Source organism: Phyllosticta capitalensis (assembly GCF_038381095.1).
Source record: "Phyllosticta capitalensis strain CBS 128856 chromosome Unknown BKA78scaffold_2, whole genome shotgun sequence".
Lineage (NCBI taxonomy): Eukaryota > Fungi > Ascomycota > Dothideomycetes > Botryosphaeriales > Phyllostictaceae > Phyllosticta > Phyllosticta capitalensis.
In genome coordinates, this window is record NW_027117440.1 from 3,131,005 (window position 1) to 3,147,329 (window position 16,325).

The 16,325-nt window shown below is 55.2% G+C and overlaps 10 protein-coding genes across 10 annotated transcripts; 2 read left to right on the forward strand and 8 right to left on the reverse strand.

Annotated features, from left to right (window-relative positions):
* Nucleotides 1–53: 53 nt before the first annotated feature.
* On the reverse strand, nt 54–1,206 carry BKA78DRAFT_87883 (Xeg-xyloglucan). The gene is made up of 2 exons (XM_066893897.1): nt 802–1,206; nt 54–731 (listed from the first exon to the last, which is right to left on the reverse strand). Exons 1-2 carry the CDS (start codon nt 1,044–1,046, stop codon nt 233–235), a joined length of 744 nt encoding a protein of 247 aa, XP_066748381.1. The 5' UTR covers nt 1,047–1,206; the 3' UTR covers nt 54–232.
* Nucleotides 1,207–3,928: 2,722 nt separating this feature from the next.
* Nucleotides 3,929–5,782, reverse strand: BKA78DRAFT_350356 (glycosyl transferase family 90-domain-containing protein; the record flags this gene model as incomplete). The annotated part of the gene is made up of 6 exons (XM_066890978.1): nt 3,929–4,582; nt 4,643–4,761; nt 4,809–5,058; nt 5,110–5,355; nt 5,402–5,554; nt 5,600–5,782. The coding sequence occupies 6 exons, from the start codon at nt 5,780–5,782 to the stop codon at nt 3,929–3,931; spliced, it is 1,605 nt and encodes a 534-aa protein (XP_066748382.1).
* Nucleotides 5,783–7,143: 1,361 nt separating this feature from the next.
* On the forward strand, nt 7,144–7,899 carry BKA78DRAFT_293030 (uncharacterized protein; the record flags this gene model as incomplete). Its single annotated transcript, XM_066886146.1, has 1 exon — nt 7,144–7,899. One exon carries the CDS (start codon nt 7,144–7,146, stop codon nt 7,897–7,899), a length of 756 nt encoding a protein of 251 aa, XP_066748383.1.
* A 958-nt stretch (nt 7,900–8,857) lies between these two features.
* On the reverse strand, nt 8,858–9,840 carry BKA78DRAFT_88198 (uncharacterized protein). Its single transcript, XM_066893899.1, has 3 exons — nt 9,407–9,840; nt 8,956–9,345; nt 8,858–8,905 (listed from the first exon to the last, which is right to left on the reverse strand). Exons 1-2 carry the CDS (start codon nt 9,494–9,496, stop codon nt 8,965–8,967), a joined length of 471 nt encoding a protein of 156 aa, XP_066748384.1. The 5' UTR covers nt 9,497–9,840; the 3' UTR covers nt 8,858–8,905; nt 8,956–8,964.
* Nucleotides 9,327–10,551, forward strand: BKA78DRAFT_88120 (uncharacterized protein). Its single transcript, XM_066893898.1, has 3 exons — nt 9,327–9,497; nt 9,564–9,779; nt 9,829–10,551. The coding sequence occupies exons 1-3, from the start codon at nt 9,495–9,497 to the stop codon at nt 10,246–10,248; spliced, it is 639 nt and encodes a 212-aa protein (XP_066748385.1). The 5' UTR covers nt 9,327–9,494; the 3' UTR covers nt 10,249–10,551.
* A 303-nt stretch (nt 10,552–10,854) lies between these two features.
* BKA78DRAFT_293033 (uncharacterized protein) lies at nt 10,855–11,415 on the reverse strand (the record flags this gene model as incomplete). Its single annotated transcript, XM_066886147.1, has 3 exons — nt 10,855–11,175; nt 11,233–11,316; nt 11,380–11,415. 3 exons carry the CDS (start codon nt 11,413–11,415, stop codon nt 10,855–10,857), a joined length of 441 nt encoding a protein of 146 aa, XP_066748386.1.
* A 320-nt stretch (nt 11,416–11,735) lies between these two features.
* BKA78DRAFT_293034 (uncharacterized protein) lies at nt 11,736–12,196 on the reverse strand (the record flags this gene model as incomplete). The annotated part of the gene is made up of 2 exons (XM_066886148.1): nt 11,736–12,047; nt 12,107–12,196. The coding sequence occupies 2 exons, from the start codon at nt 12,194–12,196 to the stop codon at nt 11,736–11,738; spliced, it is 402 nt and encodes a 133-aa protein (XP_066748387.1).
* A 529-nt stretch (nt 12,197–12,725) lies between these two features.
* Nucleotides 12,726–13,320, reverse strand: BKA78DRAFT_350362 (uncharacterized protein; the record flags this gene model as incomplete). The annotated part of the gene is made up of 3 exons (XM_066890979.1): nt 12,726–13,031; nt 13,085–13,168; nt 13,231–13,320. 3 exons carry the CDS (start codon nt 13,318–13,320, stop codon nt 12,726–12,728), a joined length of 480 nt encoding a protein of 159 aa, XP_066748388.1.
* Nucleotides 13,321–13,583: 263 nt separating this feature from the next.
* BKA78DRAFT_377564 (uncharacterized protein) lies at nt 13,584–14,211 on the reverse strand (the record flags this gene model as incomplete). Its single annotated transcript, XM_066892872.1, has 3 exons — nt 13,584–13,919; nt 13,977–14,060; nt 14,116–14,211. The coding sequence occupies 3 exons, from the start codon at nt 14,209–14,211 to the stop codon at nt 13,584–13,586; spliced, it is 516 nt and encodes a 171-aa protein (XP_066748389.1).
* A 243-nt stretch (nt 14,212–14,454) lies between these two features.
* On the reverse strand, nt 14,455–15,055 carry BKA78DRAFT_377565 (uncharacterized protein; the record flags this gene model as incomplete). Its single annotated transcript, XM_066892873.1, has 3 exons — nt 14,455–14,833; nt 14,886–14,966; nt 15,020–15,055. The coding sequence occupies 3 exons, from the start codon at nt 15,053–15,055 to the stop codon at nt 14,495–14,497; spliced, it is 456 nt and encodes a 151-aa protein (XP_066748390.1). The 3' UTR covers nt 14,455–14,494.
* Nucleotides 15,056–16,325: the final 1,270 nt, after the last annotated feature.

Here is a 16,325-nt window from a genome sequence, read left to right on the forward strand (position 1 = left end):
GCTTGCGCGTCGTGAGTGGAGCAAAGGGCTGGAGTGTCAACCTCGTCTCGTGTCTACACCCCTTTCAAGGTGCGGTCAAAGATGAGCGCCCCCTGCACAACATGGAGAACAACACTGGCAGGTATTCCGAGACGTCACAGAGACACAATTGATGAGCAACAAACAAATCAATACATGTCTTCAAGAACACTAGCTCTCCCACCCCTCACTTCGCGTCCCTCTCATCCCGCATCTACGAGACAGAAACAGTGAACTCCGACACGGTCAGCACAGCATCGCTGCCGGTGAAGGGCTCAGTACCAGCCTGCACAGTCGTGAGGTACTGGCTGGTGCTAAAGCCCTGGTTCTGCTCGAGGTAGCTGAAGAAGTCCATCAGGTCGGCATCGAAGCTGGTCGTCTCGCTGTCGGCAACAAACGAGTAGACGGTCGTGCTGCCGTTGGGGCCGCTGTACAGCTTGAAGCTGACACCGCCGATGGTGGTGGTGGCGACGGCAGAGCCGCTCGACGAGATGGGACCGGCGCCGCCCAGGGCTGCCAGCCAGATCATGATTTCGTACTCGGAGTCGCCCGAGGCGGACGACGAGGTGAAGAGGTCGTATGCGACGTCGGCCACGGGCGTGCCGCTGTACGTGTAGCTGTACTTCATGGTGGTCGGGATGGAGCTGATGCTGCTAAGCTGCTTGGCGGTGAAGGTCAGGGCGGCGTTGGCGTAGGACTTGACCGAGGAAGAGCTACATGTCGTCGTCCATCAGCTTCGTATCCCTCAAAATCGTACATGATGCGAGGCAAATCATCACTTACCCGCCCGACCAGCTCCAGTTGGTGTGCCAGGCGATGGTCTCGCCGTCGAGGCTGTCGACGCCGGTGCACTGCGAGCCGCTGTCGGCGTTGCCCTGGCCCCACAGGTTGTTGTAGACGGTGTAGCTGCCCGTCTGGATGGTGCCGTACTGCTCGCACGTGTCGGCGCGCTTGACGAGCGTCTTGGAGGGCGCGGCGGCGGCCAGAGAGGCGGCGCCCGCGAAGATGGCGGCGGTGGTGAACTTCATTTTGTTTTTGTTTGAGTGAAAGGAGGGTTGGTCGATGCAGAAGGAGTGGAAGAAGGACTGTGTGCCTCTAGTAATTGGGGTATATGCGTGGGCGAAGAGAGGGAGAATCCGGCTACCTAGCCACCAACACAAGCAGACGACGACAAGTATATAAAGCAGCAGACGAAAAGCAGAAAACTGGAGACCACTCTCCAACGAGCTCCCAAAATAAAAGACGGTCCTACCTCTTACGGAGTAGACTTCTCCATTGATGGACCTTCGGCAGTCCGGTTGACGTGCCTACGTTTCCTTCCCCCTGTACCGACATGCCACCCTAAAACAATGACCGCCGTCCATCAGCAAGATGGAGATCCGCCACGCGCATATCTGCCGCGTGCCCCTGTAGGGGTAGTTTCAACTGACCTACAGCAGCTACGCGGGCGACATCTGTGCGTACAGCGTGTGTCCAGGTCCGTCCATCGCGAATGCTGGACTCAAGCGGCCTTCCTCATTGAGCTCGCGTCCCCTCTCGAAAAACTCAAAGCGGTAGCCAAGCGCGGCGTGAATCGCTCTTTGCGATGCTCCTCCTCCCCCCCCGTCCTTCATCACAGCGCATGGGAGCGGCGCTGGCTGACAGGTGGGCGCACTCCGGATCGGCGTGCCGACGGACGGCTACGCGTGCGGCCGGTGGCCGGACTCACGGACAAATCTCCACCGCGCTGTTTCATCGGTTGCTTGCGCTCGTTTCAAGTCGTCGAGTGTTGACGCTGGCTGGCCGGCTCGCTTTCTTCTTGCTGGAAGAAAGAGGTGGTGCAAGGAGTGGTGGGGGACGTGTGGCGCGCTTCCAGAACCTCCGCGTTGCGCGGTTGAAGGCCTCACGTTTGTACGCTCTCCGCTCTCGCTTCTGGTTGCTGGCCTGAGGGGTTGCTGTGCTCGCTTGCTGCGCGCCGTCAACCTTGCCGAGATTACCACAGCTCCCAGAGCTGCTGAGACTGGAAGAAACGGCACGACTCGCGATGCCAAAACGGTGTTGTCGACCGACAAAGGCGTGGATGCGTGCTGCTATAGCATTGGCTGCATCTCCGCGTTATAGCTGGGGTGCACGGTCAAATAGAAGCCGCCGCGCCTCCTGGAAGACCCCCCTCGAAGAACGACACCTCGTCTGCCTCTCTGGCCCTTCGCTACGACCGATGAGTAGCAGGCATGCCGTCCTCGGAGTCTGACGACCATGGCGGCCATAACAAGCGACAAGTCCGGGGGGTGGTGGGAGACCTGATAAATGGTTTAGCGAGCAAGGCCCAAGACAGCTGCGTCGACTGCTTCTTCGACATGCCAATCTTCTCTCGTCCGGACAAGATTTCTGGGCTCGCTGCGTCTTTTGTCGCGACATCGACTTGCCTGAAGTAGTAGGAAATCTCTGTTTGCATTGTGATTGAGCGATGGGGAAAGACGTGCGAACATTCCAGAGAGTCAGAGACCTGATGGACAGTTTAGCGAGCGCGGCTATCAAGACTGGTTTCGCCATCTCAACGCGCTGTCCAGACGACGAGACGAAACGTCCCAGTACATCAAAATCATCGACCTGCCCAAAAGAGATGATCCCGCACGAGACGCGATGAAGATGGGAGACAGATTGACAAGGAAACACCTGCTGCCCATTTCGACCGTTGGACCAACTGACAAAAAAAGAGAGGTTGAACCCAATGCCGTGGCAGATTGCGGCGTTCCTGTTCGCAGACGCAGCAAAAGAGAACGGCTGATAATCAGTTGGTGGCATTTCATGCTGATGCTCTGCTCAGGTCGCTTCTACATCGCTTTCTTGCTTCCTGCTTCTGGTCCTTGTCGCTGTGCTTGGTCTCTTGTTCTCTGCCGTCCCCTGTCCAGCCATCCTCCCTTTCTCCCCTCCATTTCCGTTTCATCAAGTCGTCGACGTGGTGGCAAGATAGGAAGCGCAAACAAGGGCGGGATGACAGTTGACACTTGACACTTGACAGGGTCGCAGGGAGGCAAGGTCCAGATAAGCTTTCAGGTAGGTTGGTGCCGCCCGCGCGCTAGCTCGGTACCCTGGCCGCGCCGACGCCGTGGGTTGCTCCTTCGTTCGAGATATCATGCCGTGCGTCCCCTTCCGATCCATTGAATCGGTAGGTGTGATAGAGCATGTCTTGGTGTCGAAAACGGACAGTCTTCAGCGAGTATGTTGGGGGCCAATTGGAGTCTGTGGCTGGCTGGCACACTGTGACGATGTGGGGGATGCATGAGAAGCAGAAGTGCTCGAAACATTGAATTGGCGGTCAAAACAGACTTTCCTCGCCACGCCAACGCACTCGCTCGCTGGCTGGGGTATCTCGCTATTACTATATGAATATGTGCTGCCGACGCTGCGGCTGGCCAACAATGCTCCCAATCGACCAGTTCATGGCCCAAGCAAAACGCCATCTCCTTCTAATGTGATGCTGATGCGTCTATCGATGCTGTTCGTCGCTCGTATTTTTACTCGCTCGTCCAACGGTTCGTTACATGTGCTCGTCGTGATGTGAAGCGCAGTAGAGTGTGCTGCAATGTCTCGAGTGTAGCTGGCGACGGCAAGGAGCGCTCGAGGGGGCGCGACGGTGGCGCAAAGTCCCCTCGCAACCCCAAGGACGGATGCGTCGATGTTGCTTGAGTGCAGGATGACCAAATCCCAGAGCTCCATGTCGCAATCCACTCCAGGGCGGATCGACGACCTCGAGATAGACGTCGCTGTGCCATGCCATCATTCGCATTGCTCCTGCGTCCCTTGCTTCGGCCATGTCCAACTCTTGTGGCAGCCAAGTCTGCGCCGGCAACCGACGGCGAGACAAGCAGTTGCCGGCGAGACAAGCCTTTCAACAAAATCTTGAGAGTAAGGATGCTCTTGGCGGTGTTCACGCCGCCCACCACCACTGCGGCGCGGCAGTCTTGCCATTTGGTGCGTCCTTCGTTGTGTCCTTCGCCGCCTCCGATGGCGTAGGGGTAACGGGAGTCTCAACAGCCGGCGTCGGCGTCTGTGGCTCAGTCTTGAGCTCCTGCGTCTTTGGCGATTCCTTCTTCGCATCCAAATCCTTGCTCGACGTGTCCTTGTCATCGTCAGAGGAGCCCCACAAGAGATGGCTCAGCCCCGAGGTCAAGCCCAACCCGCTGCTCTTGCTCTCCTCCTCTTCCTTCTTCGGAGCCTTGCATTCGTCGGCGCCGCCCTCAATGAACCCGTGCTCGTTTGAATGGCCGGTGCGAAACGCGTAGCGCTCCCAGCTCATGCCGCGGCGGCGGCGGCCGTCGCCCTTGCGCACCGTTTCGCCCTGCACAACTTCGACGTCGACCTCGCCGTCATAGTCGTACAGGCGTGGTTCGAAGGCCTGGACCGAGGCCCATGCGTGGATGAGGCGGCGCCAGTAACAGGCCTCGGCGGCGGGCGTGAGGTAGCGGTCGCGGAAGGTAGAGACGGATTCTGCGGCGATGGCGCGGGCGAAATCGGGGCGCGCCTCGAGGTCTTCCATGGCGGAAGACAGGTCGGAAAAGTCGCGTTCGACGTGGATGTAGTTCTAAGGTAGGGCGGGTTAGTGAGGCGCTTGGCTGGTAGGGGATGGTGTTTGGAAACGCACTTGACGCGCGCCTTCGCGGCGGAGCAGCGGGTAGTAGTGGGCGACCCAATCGAGCTCGTGGATTACAGGGACGCTGTTGCAGTTGTGGAGGTAGCGCAGGCGGCCGCTCCAGGTGTTGCCTGTCACTGTTAGTTTTGAGAAGTTCGACACCAGGCACTACACCTACCCTCTGTGTGCGCCACGTATTTGTACTTGCAAAAGTCCTGCATGGGGATCACGTTGTTCCTCGTGCGCCAATCAATGCTCTTGACATCAGACCAAGTCTGATTCTCCGAGGCCTCGACCAGCGCCTTGCGCAAACCGCCGTTGACTCCCAAGCTGCCGCGCCATGCCAGCTGGGGAATCTTGTCGTCTAATGGGACTTCTGCTTCCATGACTTCATCGCGGAACTGGGGGTACGAGCCAACGGCATCATCCTGATTCAATGGGTAAGTTGGTGGAAACAGCATCAGGGGTTGGAAACTCACGGGATATGACCATCCGTCAAAGTCGGGGACGACCCACATGTTTTGGTTTGTCTTGTGCCGGGCCCAAGTCCAACGGACCTTGTCTGGGGATCCCGCCTCGCCGCGGTCATGCAGGTCTAGCACAAACTCAATGTTTGGCAGCTCGCGCGGATTGGGAATGGCGTTCATGGCGCGGTGTAGAGACGCCAGAGCAGCAAGGCCGCGAGACCGGTCAGGCTCGCCTTTGGTCTCATTGACGACAATCAGCTGCAGGACGTCAGTTTGCGTCTACACTTGGAGCGTTTGCACGCACCTGTCCGTTGTAGATCATGGCATGGAATTCGCTGCGGGAGTTTGTGATTTCCTCCTCCCCTGCTCCGATCCGCACATCCTTCTCTTGAATCTTGTTTTCCTTGAAATGCTCTCTTGCTCTGTCGATTTCCTGAAAGAGACCCGGAAATGCCGCCTGCATGTGTTAGGACAAGTCATGACGCATCAACTTAAGACATACATCGCACTGGTCGTCCGTGAGGCCGTAGTTGAGGGCATCTTTTTCCGAGTCGAAGCGCCACCAACTGACATGGGGCAATTTAATCTTTCGAAAACCAGCGCGTTCGAGGTGCGGTTTTGCCTCGTATGAAGCCAGGCCAATCAGGAAGACAGCAAAAGCAACGGCGGTGGCAGCAAAAAGCATTCGGCGAGGCGGAGCTCGTGGCCGCGGGGCGTGGGTGGTGGGCGAGCCGAGCGGCGCGTAGCGCGCTGCGGTTGGAGAGAGCAAACTTTTCCAACCCATTGTGCAACGGCGACGAGGATAGAGTGTGGGGAGAGAAGGAAAGAGATGGAGAGAAGGCTGGGGGCGACTTTTAGGTGCAGAAGGGAGGGCTTGCAACGGGCCAGATCGAGGTGATATCAGCGCAAAAACGATAGGGCCACGGCGCGGCGATCATATGGTGGCGCAGGACAGGACATGGACACGGCGAAGGCGAGTGAGACTGACGGACAGGGCTCGTTCACAACTGACTGGCATGGTGGAGCGGAACAAAGGGAGCCATGGTTGCGTTGGACAGCCAAGAGATAGTCCTCAGTAGTAGGATACCCATGCGAAAAGAAGTCTCATTTGCGCGATACGGGTCGCGCCTTTCAGCCCTGTCATGGCAGCAGCGGTCTTGATCCGGACAAAGACTGGAAAATGGACGCACGGAGCGAGACAAAGCTTAGCAGGGTGGAGCAACACGACGGCCGTCATTCAATGGGTCCGGGACTGGTCGGCAACCGCACGGCAGGCAGGCAGTAGCGGTAGGCGTAGGCGGTGACACGCAGGGAGCATGTCAGCAACCACCAACCGTCCAGCTCGTATCCAGCTGCAGCAAAGTGAGGGGTACAGCGACATGTACGCCGGTCGTGATGCCAGAAAGGGTCGTGGTTGTGGTGTTGAAGAGACGCGGACGGCGAGAGGTCAGGTCGAAACAGGCTCTAGCAGTGCCTGCCAATTTGGACGCCGAGTTTGCCAAGCCCACGCATCCGGGCACCCCGGGGTCTGCCAGACCGTTGACAGCAGTCAGAACCCAACCTCTCTCTCTCTCTACAACACCATCATGTCCTCCGCCGTCTGCCTTCACCCCCGCCCTTCATCGCCTTCCCACCTCCTCCCTCCGCCCCCATCATCTTCCTTGTCCTCCTTGCCCTGATCCCCTGACGTCACGAGGCTGACTGACACCGACACTGCCCCAGACTTCGCATTCCTCACCACCAGCCACACGCACCCTCCATGTTTAGAACTGCTACCATCCGCAGCCTCGAATCCAACAAGCAAAAATACATCACCTGTCAAATCTTGAATGAAAATAGTCTTTTCTGCTGCGCATCTCTCTTCCTTTTTATTCTCCAAATTCCGCCCCAGCTGACACCCAGGCACCCATCCATTCCTACACCCTTCGCATGATTCTGGTACCTTGCATGCTCCACAAGGCGACAGCCACTCCTACATCCACCACCTGAGACCTCGAGCCTACACTCTCCACCAAGACACAATCACATCGACTCAGTTCAGTCAGCATGCCACAGACCCTCACGGCCCCTTCATATTCGCCGTCTGGCGGCCGCTCACCGTCGCCCTCTTCGCGCAACCGGAGCACACCAAACGCCACTGCTACCCAGGCTCCAGCTCCAACTCCAACTCCAACTCCACAAATCCACGTTGCATCCTGGACGCCAACGCCGCCCTTGCCTTCTCCCGCCGCTCCGACCTCGCAGGCCTCGTCGCGGGCGCCCTCTCCTCGCGTCGCCTCGCAGCACACCCGGCGGCCCTCGACGTCGCCTTCAGGCTCTACCACTTCGCGGAATCGCCAGCCCGACGATGCCGACCACCTCCGCGCCGTCAATGCCGGCTTCGAGCGCGCCATGGCCGGCACCTCGACCGTCCGCGCCCGCGCCAAGAGCGACACGGGGCCCAGCAGCGACAACAGCCCCAAGGCGTCGTCGCCGTCCATATGGGAGCGGGCGGGCAGCGCGCGGCGCAGCGGCGAGGTCGACGACGAGCTGGAGCGGCGCTGGGGCGCGTGGGAGCGCGGCGAAGACCTGCCTCTGGAGCACCGCGCCAAGCCCAAAAGCACCAAGAGCAACGAGTCGGGCAAGCGCGGCGGCGGTGGCACCATTCGCGACGAAGAAGAGGGCCCGCGGCCCCCGCCGCAGCCCGCGCCCGGCTTGCTCAAGAGGCTGCGCAGCAAGATTGTCAAGGATAAGGACCGCGTCAAGGAAAAGGCCGAGAAGGCGAATGATCCCAGCCCGGATCACAAGTATGGGCCGTATTGATTTGATGAGATGAGACGATATGAAAAACGTGGCAACGGGGAATGTCAAAAGACGGTGTAATTGGACCGGCGTAAAAGGTGCTGCTTGTAAGAGAACCGGGAAACGGGTGAGATGAAAACGAGGAAAACGAAATTACGATGTCATGCCCCAAAAAATATCATGTTGCTACGCTTTGCAAAGACACATGCACATCTACTACCTGTGGAGCTCCATGCACCAAGAGCGCGTGTTGAACATCTGTTCGAAGCTCTGTTGGTACCCCGTATTCCAAGCGCCGGGCCCAAGCCTACCTCCCGTCGTACTGTTTTCGCCCCCATCCCGCCCAGCTCGCGTCTTTCTCTCTTGCGCATGATATCAGCCCACGGAAAAGAATGCGCAGTGAGGTCTGGCCCGGCCGGCTCCTCGTTTACGCCCACCACTCGCAACGGAATCGCAATTCTCTTTGCTTCGGCTGGTCCCGTCCCGCTCTCCCAATCCCCGCTCTATTTCGCTCTTCTCACTAGGATTATTTCCAAGAAAGCCAGGCGCAATTGGAGTTGCTTCCTACCCCACGCGGTGTACCAAGCGGTAGAGATGGTCTGGTCTGTGTGCGTACTTGCAGTCATCGTGCCCATCAGCGTGGGCTGCATAGACGCTTGTATCCTGGACATCCATCGCTTGACTCATGATGCAGGAAGAGAGGGGTTGGAGGTTGGTAGGTCACGCACAGAACTGAGGAGATGCGGAAAGGTCATTCCAGGTTTTTCGAGCACGATGCGGACGCTGCGTTTGTCGTGTTGTGCTCCTCTATGTTCAACCGAAACGCAGATGAATGGCGCTGGGCTGTGTCTATACCTTGGACTTTGATTTGCACTCTTGGTCTTTCAGGTTCGGTGGATGAGTGGCATGTTATGGATGAGTAAGTCACAAGCGCATTGCCACAGATGTCTCTGATCATGCCTCACTCAGATTTGTAGGGTAGATTGACCCTCGAAAGTTTCCATTGCTTGATGTCCATAGAGAAGAGGGAAGAGAATGTTTCCTTGCAAACCATTCCCGCGACTGACCCTCATGAAGTCTCAGGAATTATTCCTCCGCATTGGCATCGGCTTCGACCTTGTCTCCATCCTTGTCTCCATTCTTGATTCCATCCTGGACTTCATCCTGGCCTTCGGTCAAGAGCGTTATCTTCTCGCGAGTCGACTTCTCAAGCCTGACCAAGCGAAGCGCCAAGTCGACAACCTCGGACATCGTCTGCGCAGGATTGTCGGAGTCGTAGTCGTAGTTGTCGTCGCCCATCCTCCTAACACAAGTCGCGGTGGATGCCAAAGCCTGACCCGAGGACAAGTGATGTTCGTCGACATGGTCCTTCAGGATTGCGAGTATGGACTTGTCGGAAGACGCCTTGATCGTTACATGTTTGGCGCCCTGAATGATGGCCTCCATCATCTCCTCGAGTACGGTGTTCTACGACGCGTCGAAGTCAGTCGTTGTATTCCAGCCTGCAGGCTTCGTAATTGGAGCTTACCATCTCCTCAAGCTTTGCGAGCTCGGAATTGACCTTGGCGACGCGACGCGCTTTCTTCTGCTCCGAGGAAAGTTCCTTGTTGGCCTGCATGGTGTGTTAGTGTCCAGGTTTTGGAGCGGCAATTGTAAAGAGGCAACCTGATTGCTCACATTGTCAGTCTTCGCGAGCTCCATTGTGCCGCTTCCGCCTGGAAGATTCTGCCGAAGATGCGGAGAGGGCAAGGTCATGGTGGAAGCTACCTGAAGGTTTGGTATGGTTGGAGGTTTCGACCTTGCCCTTTGGTTTGCACTCGATCTTTCAAGACCGGCGATCGAGGACTGTCGAACGACACGGAGTCATCAATGCACGATGTTCTGATCATAGCTTGCAATTCGTATTGAACCGTCAACCCTCTAGAATCCCATTGCTGACCTTTGGCACAGGAGAGAGGAAGCTCCTGTAGACCAACCCTTGCCAACGAAACCAACGCAAGTCCAGCTAGCCCACTACCACTTATTTTCGGCATTGACTGCAGCACGGACATCAGCCTTCAGCTTCTTGCGCGTCTTGGTCTCCACCTCGACCAAGCGAAGCGCCACCTCAACATCCTCCAAAATGCGCTGGATGTTGCCGCGCTCTCTAGGAGCATCGGACTCCATGCCCTCTTCAGCGGTCAAGTGAAGAGTGTATCCGGTAATTCTCATTGGTGCTCCCGAAAAGCGTCCATGGTAGGGGTTGTCCAAGTCCTTCCTCATGTCGTTGTGAAGCGCCGTCTTGCAGGCCATCTTCGTCTTGGCCGTCAAGGCGCTGCTGATGATTTGGTCCAAGAGCTGCGAGACATCGGCGGTCTGACTGTATGGTAAGTCGTGTGCTTTACGGGCTTCCAATGCGACGGGAGGCTTACGATGTGGTCCATCTTTGCAAGCTCAGCCTTGATCTCGGCGACTTGGCAAGCTTGCTCCTGGCTCTTAGAGAGCTTCTGAGAGGGCGTCTCCGTAACCTGTGCGGAGCATGAGCGTTCAAGTCCAGAGTTCAGCCCAGAGTCACGGTGAGCTGGACCTACCGGGTCATAAACTCTGATGGCCTTTGCGAGCTCCATGGTGCCGCTTCCCTCTGGAAGGTTCTGCTGAGGGTGTTGAGAGGGCGAGGTCATGGTGGCAGACACCTGAGAGGTCTTGTGGGTGGTTGGGTTGGTGAGTGAAAGGTTTTGGTCGTGCACCGCTGGAAGATTTGTTTTGTGGGCAGGTCGGCTCGAGTGTCACTGGGAAGGTGAGTGAATTGGGGACGCAGGTGGACTCAATCAATCACGTAGTCATAGGTTGTGTGTTTTGATCTGAGGCTTTGGTTCCATTCATTTCGGTGTTTCCTCTGCTAAGTCTTTTCTACATCCAGTTTATCCCTTACTCTATCTTTGAGGTTTGTTGTTGTCCACCACCATGGAGGCGGGGAAAGAAGAGGCTGCGACCACATCAATCCTCATCCTCAAGTCCAGCCAGCAGTACCATCCTCTCGCGCGTCTTCTTCTCGATCTTGATCAAGCGTAGAGCCATCTCCAGGCTCTCCGAAGCTAAGTCCAGGGCGATCTCTGCTTCAAAGTCGGCAAGTTTTCCGCCGGTACTCGTGCGGAAGAGAGACCCTTCAACGGCGCCCAACTGCTCGATTGAGGAACACTTGTCTTCATCCAGGAGCTTCTTCAGGCTCTCAAACTCTTTGTTGTTTTCCTCCATGTCTTCCTGAATAAACTTGGCGTGGTCCATGATCTCCTCGATCATTTTCATGAGTTTGGCGTTCTGAGCGATAGGTTAGCCATTTGTCTTTCAGTACATGAGGTGGAGACTGTAGCTTACGATTTGTTCACGCTTGGCGAGCTCCGCCTTGATCATTGTGATGCGTAAGGCTTCGTCTTGCTCGTAGGAGAGCTTTTTCTTGGCCTGCGCGAAGCGCAAACGTCAGGTTCAAAGTGAATTCCAGAGTCAGGATGATCAGGAATCTACCTGGCCGTTCTCGTTGTCGGATTCCGCCAGCTCCATGGTGCGAATTCCCACTGAAAGCTTCGGTTGAGCGCGTGGAGAGAGTGACAATAGAGCAGAAGAGCTGCCTGAGCGGGTCGGTCGATGAGAAGGTTGGAGGGTTGGGTGGTGAAAGGTTTTGGGATAGGACCGCCAGGTAGGTTTTTTGTTTCGTGGGCACGAGGAGGCGCCAAGGTCACCTGGAAAGCGGATTGATTGGAGACGCGGACAGATTCGATCAACTCCAGAAAAAGCTACATGTACCCATGAGACCCGGAGTGAGGATAATCCCTCATGAAGTAAACCCCGCCATTGACCCCATTGCATACATTCCCAGCCCATCACTTTGCATCTTGAAGCAGCTGCCTCAACTTCTTGCGCGTCTCCATCTTGAGGTCGACTAAATGAAGCGCCACCCCAATATCTTCAGATATGTCGTCCAGCAGATAGCGCTCATCAGGAACAATAGGATCATCAAGCTCTTCTGTCATCCCGAGAGCGTTCTTGACGACTCCCAGGTCGTCCTTCTCGGGAACAAGACTTTCCAAAGTCTTTCTCAATCTCTCGATGAGAAATATTTTAGCAGCGTTCTGGGCCGCAGCAAATTCCGCGCTCTTCGCAATGTTGGCAATCTTCTTCGAGACCTCTTTAGTCTGGGCGTTGGGGATCAGCAGAAAGATTTGGATTTGTGCGCTCCGGATGTGAAGCTCACCATTTGGTCCAATTTTGCAACCTCAGCATTCACCTCAGCGAAGTGGTAAGCTTTCTTCTGCTCCCCGGAAAGCGCCTTCTTAGCCTTCATGAAGTATTAGCATTCAAGTCCTGTAGTCTGGAGTGGTGATGATCACTCCCCTGGTCGTTCTTATCGGCAAATCTTGAAAGCTCCATGGTTCGGGCTCCCTCTGGAAGATTTGGTTGGGGTCGTGGAGTGAGCGAAGATACCATAGAAGAGCTGCCCGAGAGGACTTGTGGCTTTAAAAGTTGGGAAACTGGGGTATTGGAAAGTCAGAGGTTAGGAGGTCGGAGTGTTGAAGGTTTTATCGGTCTAAGACCACGGTCTAAGACTACTGTCTAGGACCACTGAAACGGATTGTTTTGTAGGCGCGCGTAGGCGCGAGGAGGTGTCAGGTGACAGCGCCATATGAATAGCGAATGCGTGGGAATCGAAGAGGTCAAGCACACATTAAAGTTGATGTGGAATTCTGGCAAGACCACGCATGATCTAAAGCGCGTCTTGCCCATGAAGAAGAGATGTCCTGAGTAAATCAACCCCCAAGCAATCAATCATCCAAACTCTCGTGCTCTTGTGAACTGCTTGAAACTCCAACCCATCATTCTTCAGCCAACTGCTTCATCTTCTCGCGCGTCTTCATGACGACGTTGCTCAAGTGAATGGCCACCTCCATATCATCAGCCATGTTCTCCAAGTCGTAGCGTCCGTAATGGGCGATGGGGTTCTCTGAGCATTCAATAGTCGACCAGAGAGTGCTTTCGACGGCAGCCAAGTCCGCCTGCTCCTCGTACTCGTCCAGATACTCCTTCAAGCCTTTGAACTTCCGTTTTTCGAAAGTCATCTTGTCCTGAACAGTTTCGGCAATCGAAGCGATCTGTTTGATCGTCTTGAGAAGCTGTTTGTTCTGGGAGTAGTCAGTATTACTGTGCTTTTGCATTATGTGATTGCCAGGCTTACCATCATTTCCATCTTTGCAATCTCAGCCTTCACCTCGGCGACGCGGCAAGCCTGCTTCTGCTCCCAAGAAAGCGTCTTCTTAGACTTTAGCGATGTGTCAGCAGTAAAACATCGGTACATTGTCTAGATTGGGCTGAAGAGCTTACCGTGTCATTCTCGTTGACGATCGCAAGATCCATGGCTTGAGAACCCGCCTGAATGTTCTGCTGCTGAGGCTGCTGAGAGGAAGAGGACATGGTTGAAGCCACCTGAGTAGGTCTCAGGGTGATGAGTTGTTGTGTTGGTTGGTTGCAGAAGTTTGATCTAGGGCCATCGAGAGATTTGGTTTTGCATGTGCAAGATTCACACCGAAAGTGATTGCGTGGGAAACTTCACGCGCCAACCACGCGCAAAAATAGACGTGACCCCAAGATTCACATTGCTGACCTAAGGCAGACGAGAGAAGAAGCTGCTGTAGACCAACCCTTGCCAAAGAACCCAATGCAAGCCCAGCCCCCTGTTACTTGCCTTCGGCCTTGACTTCAGCCTCGACATCAGCCAACAGCTTCATCTTTTCGCGAGTCTCCCTCTCCACCTCAACCAAGCGAAGCGCCACCTCCACGTCCTCCAATATCTTCTGCACATCGCGGCGACCGGCAGGGTCGCCGATCTGATGACTCCTCTGGGCCGTCAAGTGCAGAATTCCATCAACCTCCTTTAACGCCTCTTCCGGGTCCTCATGTCTGCCTAAGAAGACCTTGAAGTCTTTGAGGTGTTCGTTGTTGAACTGTAGCCTCCTTGTAGCCATGTCGGCGCTCTGCTTGATTTGATGCAGTATGCCCAGGAGTTCAGCGTTCTAAGTGTTGGGTTATTCCTTAGCTTGGAATCTATGAGCCTTCGGATTAAGACTCACGATCTGGTCGTGCTTTGAAATTTCCGCCTTGATCTCGGCGACGCGACAGGCCTGCTTCTGCTCCAAAGAGAGAGGCTTCTTTGCCTAAGGTGGCGTGTGAGCGCTCAAGAGTCCGGCGCTGTTATGATGAGGATCTTACCACGTTGTTCTCGTTAACGGCTTGCATGTGTGCGAGATCCATGGGGTGATCCTCCTCTGGGTCTGGGCCATAGTACATTGGAGAGGATGGTGGCATGGTGGAAGAAGCCGCCTGAGAGTGGTTTGTGGAGGATGGAAAGGTTTGGTCAGGGGTCGATGGCAGATTTCGTCATGAAGGTTCGAGGGTCACGCGGAAGGTGAATGCACGGGGAGTCGACATGAAATTTCGACCACGCCACGCGCGACTCAAAGATGCATTCTCATAAATCAAGAGAAAAGAACCCCTCAGTATCCCAATCCATAAGCAATCAGTCGTCCAAACTTTTCGCCCTTCCCTTCTGAAGAATTTCGCCCATTATCCCACCAATCAGCCCAATTCATCAATACTCCTCCTCCACTTTGTAGTTGATCTTGGCCACCTTCTGCATCTTTGCGCGGGCGCAAGCCAGAACAGCAACAAGGTGAAGCGCCACAGCCGCCTGCTTCGAAAGCTCGCGCACGTTGCCGTATCCGACGGGACTGTCGAGCTGGAAGGGGTCGTCGCAGGTGCGCGAGAGGTAGTTCTGGACGCCGTCGTCCAGTAGCTCCGCCGAGTGCTCCTCTGCGTTCGTCAGAGTCTGCTCGAAGCTAGCGAACGTCTCTCCGTTTGAGTTCATCTGAGCCAGGACGATTCCGGCCTTCTGAACGATCTGCTGGAGCATCGTCTTGACCTGTGTGTTCTGAGTGGTTGAATTAGCTTTCGATCAGTGAGTGAGGTGAAGGTGGACTTACGACTTGCTTAACCTTCGCTGCCTCCGCTTTCAACTCAGCGATCTGGCAGGCGCGCTCTTGCTCCGACGCAAGCTTGTACTTCTGAGCGATCGATCAGCGTTTGATGGGAGGAGTACTGGCCATGGTGGACTTACCGCGTCGTCTTCGACGGAGGAGCTGGGGGAAGACATCGTATGAGCCGAGTGTGATTTGTTGAAAGGTCAGAGGCGTTGGAGAGGATGTGATGTGAGAATGAGGCCAGGCGCTGATGAGTGCCGCCGGTATGTAGTTGGAGAGGTGGTGAAAGAGTGAAAAGATTTGGCTTCGAGCTTTCGTGGATTTGGTCTCGTCTGCGCGACGCCCAAGTGTGAACGGGGAGTGAAAGTGAACGATATGTGCAAAACAAATGAAATTGCTGTCAATCTTCTCAGTCTGAAGCCAAACTTTGTATGATTTATAATGACCTTGCTTAAGAGTAGAGAAGAGATACTCCAAGCAAATCAATTTCCAAGCACTCAGTCATCCAAACTTTTCCCATTCCTAAGATTCAGAGCCCGTCATCCAATACCCATATGTTGAATCCAATGCCTCCTTCCAGCAATTTCGATCAACCATGCTTCTCAGCCAGCTTTTCAATCTTCGCGCGAGTAGAGGTCTGCACTTCGACCAAGTGGAAAGCTACAGAAGCCTCTTTCAAAAGCTCACGCACTTCTTCATATCCACGAGGCTTGTCGTTCTCGCCGGAGTAATAGTCAGCCGTGGTCCAGAGGAAGTTTTGAACCCCAGCTTTGAGCGGCTTCTTCGCACCCAAATAGCCCGTTGTGCAAGTGAGATCAATCGTGTTGCGTTGAATGAGGTCCTCAGCCTCTTCGGCCTTCTGCTTCATCTGCTGAAGCAGGGTCAAGACTTCAGAGTCCTGGGCACCAATTTAGTCTTTGTTCGCGGACTCATGGAGGAATGGATGATAGGCTTACCATGTGTTCAAGCCTGATCATCTCCATTTTCAAATCGACCGCCTGGCAAGCTCGCTCTTGCTCCAATGCCAGCTTGTTCTTGTTTTTGTTCTAGACAAGGGCTCAGCTATCAAAGATCTAAACATTGAGGGTGGAGGACTTACCAGGCCATCAAAATCAGCAGATCCAGAAGATTCCATGTCTGAGGTAAGTCGGAAGAGCTTCGTCTTAGATGTGAAGGAGGTGAAGTGCCGATGAGTACCACTAAGACGTGGTGGATGGGCGGAGTGGAAAGATTTGGTTCCGAGCAGTTGGTAGCGATGGCTTTTATAGGCCCGAAAAGCGTGGATTCAAAGTGTTGGAGGCATCAATTACGCATGACTGCCGTTGGATTCGGCCAGGCGACAAAAGTTTGATGGTGATCTCTTGTGGTTAGATGGACAGTCTTCTGAGCAGATCACTCCCTAAGCAGCCAATTGCCCAGATTCTCCTCCATTCAAGCAAGTCG